General features: G+C 37.0%; 1 protein-coding gene across 2 annotated transcripts; it reads right to left on the reverse strand.

Annotated features, from left to right (window-relative positions):
* Positions 1–1,742: 1,742 nt before the first annotated feature.
* Positions 1,743–7,275, reverse strand: LOC113763725 (uncharacterized protein At2g24330-like). Of its 2 annotated transcripts, XM_027307642.1 has the most exons (7): positions 7,051–7,230; positions 7,007–7,018; positions 6,078–6,344; positions 4,125–4,269; positions 3,171–3,280; positions 2,541–2,964; positions 1,743–2,460 (listed from the first exon to the last, which is right to left on the reverse strand). In XM_027307642.1, exons 3-7 carry the CDS (start codon positions 6,339–6,341, stop codon positions 2,189–2,191), a joined length of 1,215 nt encoding a protein of 404 aa, XP_027163443.1. In that variant the 5' UTR covers positions 6,342–6,344; positions 7,007–7,018; positions 7,051–7,230; the 3' UTR covers positions 1,743–2,188. The 2 variants fall into 2 exon arrangements, with proteins under 2 accessions (XP_027163443.1, XP_027163436.1); XM_027307635.1 differs by having other exon boundaries at positions 7,007–7,275.
* Positions 7,276–9,738: the final 2,463 nt, after the last annotated feature.

Below are 9,738 nucleotides of genomic sequence, written 5' to 3' on the forward strand. Positions count from 1 at the left end.
CATATTAATGGTATGAGGGTATTTTGGTCTATAAATATGTAATATTACCTCATCCTATAAATATATATTTTGATTGTAAATTACATCAAGCATACGTTCTATCTAATATAAAGTCAATTAAACACTAGATAACAAGATTACTTATCCGAAAATGACTCAATCCATGATGATGAGTAAGCTGAGAATCAATAATTCCTTCTCATCTAGTCTGCGAACCAAACACTATCTAAGAAATTGTTCTCTTCCCATGCACATAGAATTAGTTTATTTTTATTGATATCAATTGAATAAATAGAAAATAAAAAAAGAATATACCACAATAAGAATACTCCAAAGTTTCACTAAGAAAAAGCCTATAAAGGGAAAACTTGTGTAAATGTTCCATTAGGTGTTTGTGTTTCTAGATATGTTTTTATAAAACTTTGGTATAGATATATATATATATATATATATGTATTTGGATTATATTTGAGTTTATGACACACTCCTTTACCTGCTTTTTTCCTAGACACCAATTACCATCATTCTCCCAAGTACCCGACGCCACCTTCTTCAGTCCCAATGACCCACTAAAAGAATAATTTGTTTCATTTCTTGTACCAGTCCCTATTTCAACATTTACAAAAATCGCTATATATCCTTCATGAACATCTCATCTCAGTTCTTTTTTTTTTTTATCCTTTAAGTTCTAACACTACCAAACGGGTAGAAAACACAAGCTAACATACTAAAAATACAAAAGTTAACTAAAAATGGGTTTTTAATGATTATTTTGCTTTTTTTTTTTTGGTAATAGTTTGTTGTATTTTGTAGTCTACCCTGTAAGTAATTGTTGGAACTTAAAGAGATTTTAAAAAATTGAAATGAGATGTTTATGAATCATATATGGTAATCTAATAGATGTTGAGACAAGAATAATACAGAAAATGAGACAAAAGATCCTTTACGCATTTCCCTCTCTCCCGGCCACCTCTTTTTTTTTTCCTCAACATTCGGCCACCTCTTTCTCCCCCTTTCTTCTCCATGCAATCTTCCCCACTATTTTCCTTTGCCATCCTATCCCTCTCGCCAGCTCGTACGACAGTTTGAGAGGGAGGACAAGGATGCGAGACAAGGGGAAAACTAGAGGGGAGAAGCAAGCGAGGGAGTGAGGAGGAAAAAAGTGACGAGAAAAGGGAGGGGTGGTGGGAAAATAGAGAGGGGAAGGTGTGTAGGAAGAAAGAGGAGCAGCGCAAGAAGCCAGGAAAGGGGAGGTGGTGCAAGGGAGGGAGGAAAGAAGAGGGGAAGGAAAGGAGAGAGTGGCCGGAGTGCTGAAGAAAGAAAGAGGTGACTATTTTTTTAAATAAATATTTTTGTTAGGCATTTCAAGAGTAATGTTAGAGTGTATTACTATAAACTTGTTTTTGAAACAAGTCTTTACAAATGCTGTCTAATCCATAGAGAGTGGCTTTTGAGTTTCGCTATCTTTACAGAGTTAAGAAAAAGCCAGAAAGGTCGCTGTGTAACCGATAAACATCCATCAGCCACGCAGCAGGGGTGCCGTCCACACGGTGATTCGTGACTTCCATTTTTTTTTTTTCGCGAGCAGTGACTACCAATGTTGTTACACCCTCGCAACGCTTTTTCAACAACATTTGGCTGCACCGAGCCCAATAGACACCTATTTCATTAAATTTCAATGTTGGAAGCCTATTCAACAAAACAAAAAGATACCAGAAGCCTATGCTAGAGAGAATGCAACCTCCTGGCAAAAGACCATCTTTGAGTCCCTTTTTCGATTCTCGAAAGAGTATCTCTGTTTTTACAGTAGCATTTACAAACGATTGCCAAAATCTAATATTACAGTACTATACCAACAACCAAAGGGGTAAGATGGAGGGGGGAAAAAAACGAAAAGCAAAAGCAGAAAAACAAAAATTCTACGAACCATATCACGGCTCCATGCACCAGGACTTGAAGACGTCTTCAGCATTACCTCATAAACCACGCAGGCAGCAATCACGCAGTAAGCCGGCAACCTTAATTTGTTAAACTCCACATCAGGAAAAAGCATGCCTTAGAATCCTGATTGATCATCATTCGTTACCTCATATTTGCTATCAAATTGCAACATCCCTAAAAAGAACTTTCGTTCCACAATTTTAAAACCAAGCAGGAAAACCAGAAGAAGTCCAATCCATGGCTGCAATTAACTAACTGGACCATCTGATGCCACTATATCGCTTTCTGCCGTCCCAGAAGCTGCATCAACCGGGCTATGAGGGCTGCTAGTTGCAGATGTCTTCACCACAGCACTAGCAGCATTCTTGGTCACCTCAGCATCACTATTACTCGTCGAGGAACTCCTATCAGGGGAATTTGATTCGGAGTTACGTCCATCTGGTTGTTTTGACCTATTTAGAGCACTGCAATGGGGGCAGTAGTACGTTACATAAGGGAAATCCTCTTTTCTAGCAAGCCCTGCAATTTAGAAAAGATGATTAATCTTTTGTTGCACAGGAATATCCCAGTGTTCAGAGTAAAAAATTCTTTTCCTTTACCATTGTGCATATGGCAGTTGCCACATATAAGTGCATATGACTGGGTTGGATCATCTCCAACAAGCAAAGCTGCAATTCGAGCAAACCATCCACCATCTGGTGTACTCGATCCAGTCAGCTGGTGATGCTCAACAACCAGCTGCTGATGGGAAGAAACGTCAAGCCCCTCAGGTCCTGTTTGGTGAATCATTTCCTCTTCGTCAGGATGCAATACTGTGCTACCAGTGCTACCATCTCTGGTCTGCACCTGCTTCCTATTCCGTAGCCCACCAGGATGCACAAGCTCTACATCATTACTCTTTCCAACAGGCGCTGTTAATTTAGATTCATCTCCCAAATAGACTTTAAGGCCAGAATCTGCTCCTAACTTTGAAGCCAGAACTGTTGCAGCAGCAGCCTTGGCAGCAGGGTCAGGATCATACCTCTACACCAAAGAATGACGTCATACATATCAAGACACAGGTTAGTCTGGGAATAGCATGTACAATGACATCAGGACACAGGCTACAATCAAACAAAAGGAAAAGGTAAAAGTATGCATGGGAAGCCATGAAAGATGATGCCTCTGAAACATCAGGGAAAGATATGACGCAACTTAAAACATCAAAACAAAACTAGGCAGTAGTTTACCTGAATGAGTTGCTGCGTGATGTAATAATTTGTCTTCTCCTTCAGTTCATCAATCTTGGCTTGCCTTTCATCCCTTAATCTTTCCACAGTATTATGGTCTTTGCGATCAACTATAATAGCATTAAAAAATAAATATCTAAATCAATTAAACATTGCGATTCTGCAATAGAGGACATTTCATGCGTATGAAGATAACTGTAAGTAATAGAAATTAAGTGCAAGACCAAGCTGTAAGAGAACAAGCTAAGGTTAAAAGCTTGCAGCGGCTCAGCATCATCAATGTTGCTGCTACTAGGAATCATGTCTACAAGACTACAAGCGGGTGAAATGCCAGGACCCAATATTGACTTGCAATACTTTCCAAAACATACTCTTCTACTCAAGGAATGAGCCCCTAGCTAGTTTCTAATTTGGTATTTTTCTCCTTTCATCAGGCCCAGTTGCAGCATGAACAAAATCACTAACATTCACTACCATCACAATGTTACATCTCTGAGAATTTTGAAAACGTCTATGCTTCAATAAGAACTGGAAAAGTTAATAGGCTTAGCATGTAGAAACATCCTGATTTCCTATACAACACCAAGTTATTTCATCAATTCATGGGTGTGCTACACCAATTCAAAAGTTTGAACTCTTGTATTCAAAGACTTAAAAATCTTGATTGTAATCAAGAAAGAACATGCAAATTCAACTTAAAATCAAGCATAATATTTCACTAAAATTGCAAACCAGTCTTAGTAGAGAATGAGTTGCATCAGCATGAATCAAGAGGGAAAACAAAGACAGCCACACCCCACAAAATTCATAAACAGTGAAGGAAATGGATTAAGAAGCATGCGAAACAAAATATTGGTCTCAGTTACTTGAGATAAAGGAGAACATTAAATATTAGGAGCACAATATCCAACAGTTTTCGAGAAGTTGCATATAATAGTAGCTCCCAATACTTACGCATCCTGCTGAAGCTGTTCAACGCTGAATAAGTAAGAAAAGAAAAACCAGGCACAAGAAACATCGGCAAAACATGCAAGGCCCTCATCTTCCAATCCAACTCCAATGTTCTAGTAGTCATTATGGCATAACCCACTGCAACAACCTGAAAACAAAGAATCAAACTAAGCTTTATAGAACCCAAGAGAAAAAAGGAAGATGAGAATGGTCATCAAATCAACGTGTTCAGGCCAACTTCAAACATGTCCATTGAGATTCAACCTCAACTCCAGAGAAAATTTTAACAAGGTGCTTTTGCAGCAAATAGACCTATTATTTGCATTCAGGACAACATCCGTGTGATATGCCAAAATCCTTTAAAAAATAGGCATATATATTCATGAGGCCACTACTAGTGCAGTCGTAAAATTTTGGCACTCAACTACAAAGCTTAGGTGATAAATTTGAAACAAAAGAGAAAAACCCATTAACCGCTAATCTAATCTTTTCTTTTCTTATCTTATCTTATCTTTTCTTCTCCTCCAATGTTGCCCTTTTTTGCATTAAAAGAAAGAAATAAGTTTAAGGGCATAAAATTGACTTAACAGTCAAAATTCAAGGAAAGGACATAAGTTGACGAACATAGAAATCGGAGAGGTTATTTGATAGTTGCTGAACCAAACTTAGACTGGTTAGTGCCCTTAAAATATCTATTACTTGCAAGAAAATAATGTCATTAAATTAGGGCCAAAGCTCCTTCCAGAAACCTAAATGGGCATATTAAGAATTCCTTCAGTGGAAGCTTATGATCCGCTTGCTCCTACATACACACACACACACTATGGGCCAGAATAACCAGATCATACTTTGGCTTCAGAAAATCAGTATAAAGCTAAGATTTTCTTTTCCTTTGTGAAGAGAGATAAAAGATCATCAGCCGGAAATGTTGGATAACAAACAGATTCAAAAAAGTTTGCATTTCAACAAAAAACACAAAGAAGGAATCCACTTGAACCTATACACACACACACACATATACACATATATAACAAAAATAAATATGCTACTTCAAATTGCCATCTATTAGAAGTGTTCCTTTCAAGATATATAATTAAGAGTGGTAACTGCAGTCCTTGAAAGCTTCTACAGTGACAAGCAAGTCAATTTTATGAGAAAGACAAGGAAACTGGTATGCAATGGCAAGAAAATTGGTAGTTTCCAGTCCAACTAATTTATCATTAGCAGTTCAACTTTGTACACATATTTCGCACTCTACCCAATCCAACTTACTGTTATGAAGTTTTCCATGGCTTTTTTTCCTGAAAGACAATGCTAAAATAATGCATGGAATCATGGGAAGCAAATATACACTTTTATCATGGACGTAAATAATAACCATTTTCAGAAGTGGAAAATGAGCTATAAGTATTCATAAAAGGAAGAAAACGAACTTCTAGATTTTACTTCTTCATCTATTGGAATCAGATGCAACAGGAAGCACAATACATCTTCTCAGACCACTTCCATTAAAACATTCTCAACTCAAGTATACTGTCCATAAAGAGCCAATTTAGAATTCCTTTTTCCCCACAATTTTTGCATGACTGCCTAAAATTTCTGGTGCCAAAATTCAATTAATTCTAAAACCCCATTTCAATCTGCAGAAAAGACAATGCAGCAAAAGTGCAGATGCATTAGTGACTGAGCTGCCGTGTAATCAACTCCAAGGTATGCCAAAGAACATGAGAAAAATGAAACTTCATGTAACTGCAGCTTTGTTCTGCCACTCATGCAATACAATATAAGGGCCAAAAGATATATACAAAGTATGATAAAGTGACTAGAATTTGAATAGAATGAGGCAATTGAAATACAAGTGCAGAGTAGAAAAGATCTATGATAGCTTCAGCGAACATAAATATCCTACTAACATCAAATGTTGAAATCTATTCAGGACGACATTAGCAGATTTACCTCCAAAAGTGCCGAAAGTATGATGAAATTTCTTATCATCCCCCTCAAGCTTTGGGAGCGCCTTCTCATTCTAGAAAGAACAGCTGCCTCTTCCTTAGTGATGTGTTTCAGTCTCTTCTCAAAATCATCACCCTGTGATCGAAATACTGCATTCCATACTCTCGAGAACAAACCCTTTTTCTTCTTCTTCTTAATTTTTTCCATCTCAGCATCTGTAAGGTTGGCATCAACTTCCCCACTATCCTTTCTAGAATCCTCTGCCATTTCCTATAAAATCATTATCAAAGCACTAGATTACTCTCCAAAACATGGTAATCTGAGATTCAAAACTCGATGAATAACCAAAAAAGTCTTGCCTCCATTGACCATGACTTTGCCAATTAATTTACAGCAAAACACACGATTCACCCCACAAAACACTAACTTCCACTACTTCAAAACAAATCAACTCCAGAAAAATCCGAAATCACACGAATCAACAGGATGCATACTTTTGGAGTTCCGGTCATTGCCAATAAATCACACAAAAATCAGGAAGATATATATATTTTCCCAATTAAAACCACTAACATCATTCTCAGAACCAACTCAAATTATCTAGAAAATCATATCCTAAATAATCATTTCATCAAATAGAACACGATATGTACAACCAGGCTTAGAGAAAAGGAAAATTTTGACCACAATATAAAATATTCACAACAATTTGGCATCACCGAATCATAAAATTCAACAGAAAGAACGAAAAAGCCTTTGACACTTCCTCTAAAAATTTAACCATAATAATTAATTATATGCAAAAAACCATAGATATACTAACTAAACAAGTAAATTAAGCCAACTGCCTCAACCAACTGAACAAACAACACGGCAAATACGTTCATTACCTAATAAAATCGAGTTGCCAGTGCAAAAATATGGAATAATACCGTAATTATGGAAAAAGTGCGGAAGGAAGCAGTGGGAGGGAGAGGCAACAGAATCGATCGGAAAATAAACGCCGGCCACCCCCGATCGATTGTCAAGAGGTCCACACGTGGCGAAGGAGAGAGAAAGACGACGTGTAGATCACTGCGAGGGTTTTCGGAGAATTGAGATCTGAGATTTTCAGATTCTTTGGTCCTTGGAAAAGGAAAATGTGGGCCTTGGAGTTTATACTTTTGGTTGAACCGGCCTTGGAGCTGGACGGCTCGGTTCGGGTTTGAGACCTGTGCTTCTGAAAAAGCGCGTATCTTCCACCGATACGGGATTTCGAGGACAGTGTAGAGTAGGCCCGCTTGGAAGCTTCGACCATTTTCCTTTTAATCGTACGAACTTTCAATTTATTCAAGCTGGATTTCATTTTATTAGCAAGTTTTGCATATAAAAATATGAAGGAAAATTTACCAAATTGGTCCCTAACATTTAAACAAAAAAATTTTTTAGTTCCTAACATTTAAAATCAGCCAGAATAGTCCTTAACATATAAATTATGATCCATTTTGGTCCTAATGCTCGTATTTGCTCATTTCTCAAACTAAAAATAGCACGTCTCTCTCACGTGGGTATATTTTCAAGGGCAAAACTGAAAAATACTATTGTTTTCAGTGTAAATGTGGAATTGAAGCTTTTGCTGCTGCTGCTTCAGTATATTCTCCTCAAACTGAAAAGCACCCTCGTCAATTTGAGGCTTGATCTCCCTAACGGTGTGGCTGCTGTTGTTGGTCCCTCAAGGAACCACCACCATTAAACCCGGTGAGGTTGATTCCGTCACCTTTCCGTTAAAGTTGTGTGATCTGACTGCCAAGGAACCACCACCACCCTCTTTCTAGCAGATTGTGTAGGAGGCGAAGCCCGGGGCATCAAGATTGTGGGTTTTGGTGGGTTGCGGAAGAGAAGAGAAAGGAGATGACGTGGAAGATGATTTGGGTTGAGGAAGCGAAGCGAACAAAGATGACGATGGTTTTGGAAGCGATGCCAAAAGTTTCGAACTTTCCCAATTTTTTAGCAATTGCTACCCCATCCCTCTCTTCTTGAAGTTCATTAGATTTATGTGGATTCAGGGTTGAGGAAGACGACGAGACGGGGGGCTTTGGGGGATGGGATTGGGGTGGAGGGAAATGGAAAGGAGATGGATGAGGAAGAAGAAGATGATAAGGATTTTGGAGGTGGCAGTGAGGAGAGGAATCCAGCGGATCTGGGATTTGAGAGCTGCGGTTTATCTTTTTGTTCTTGATCTTGTTTTTCATCGGAAGAGGCGTAGCTCGCTAGCAAAGAGTCCATGGCCAGAAGCAAAAGGGGAGAAAAGCCCTAATTTCAGAACAAGGAAAAAAAAAATATGCGAAAATGTTGTCCTTGAAAAGGGGAGGAAAGCTTGTGTTTCCCAGTTTTGCCCTTGAAAATATGCCCACATAAGAGAGGCGTGCTATTTTTAGTAGGAGAAATGAGCAAATACGAGCATTAGGACCAAAATGGATCATAATTTGTATGTTAAGGACTATTCTGGCTGATTTTAAATGTTAGGGATTAAAAAAGTTTTTGTGTAAATGTTAGGGACCAATTTGGCAAATTTTCCAAATATGAAATAGTTGTATATAAGTTTAACTTCTTTACTATTTAATCGAGTTCAAATAAATCTTCTTAGAATTGACAAAGTTAAACATTTTTTTGCATGTATAATTTGGTTTTTGTGCTAATCGAGATGAGTTCAAACAGTGGCGAATTTAAGGTGGGTGCCCCCACTGCCCCCCTTAAATTTCTATAATACCTATAGAATTTTGATATAATTTTAAGTGTGCTCCCAGAGTTTTTTTACGAAAGAAGTAAAAGAATTACGTGGTCCTCTAAGTTGGTTGATGAACTAATATTCTAAAAGAATATGTGTACCACAAAATTCCATTTGAAATAAGCTAAAAAAAGGCTTTTCATTTCAACTTATTGGTGAATATTTTTTTTGTTTAAAAAATTAGAAAAAGAGTAGGTAAAAAATTTTAGTGTTGCTTTTGCCCCCACTGAAAATTTTTTCTGGCTCCGCAACTGAGTTCATATGTAGTTTAAATAGTTGAAATATACTAATCTTGACCGACGTTGCTTTATTTATTTTTTTTCTCCTAATGTTGGAAGAGATTTTTGTGAGCAAAAATTCAAGGTCATTCCCCTTCCATTATGACAAACTTTGCAAAAGCTCAATGTAATTGATAACATTTTATAGCTTCTAGGTAATTTTGCTGAATATTGTCACTTTCTTGGTTGTTAAGCTAACATTTTTTTAAATAGGAGAGGAAGGGTAGGATTCAAGAAGTAGAAAGGAAAAAAGGAGTTATTTTAATCAGAGTTATTTCTCACTCCTACATGACGTGTCTAATTGAAAAGCATTAACGAGTTATGCATGGGTCACTTAATATTTAACCATAAAAATTATCTCTATTTTTAAAATAACTAATCTTATCTTAATGATATCTGCTTTCTATCAAATCATTATATATAATTATAGTAAAACTTTTTTCAAATCATAATTATTAAAATCTTACATATCTCATAAATTATTCCCTTTCATCATCATATAGTTGATTAATATTCAAATTGTTCATCACCTCTTCCCTTAATTTTGAATTGACTTAGTGTAAAAAGGAGAATTAATTATACATCGACAGATTTACCAATATTCTTGAAAACTAAATAT

The sequence above is a fragment of the Coffea eugenioides genome, chromosome 1 (genome assembly GCF_003713205.1).
Source record: "Coffea eugenioides isolate CCC68of chromosome 1, Ceug_1.0, whole genome shotgun sequence".
Classification (NCBI taxonomy): Eukaryota; Viridiplantae; Streptophyta; class Magnoliopsida; order Gentianales; family Rubiaceae; genus Coffea; species Coffea eugenioides.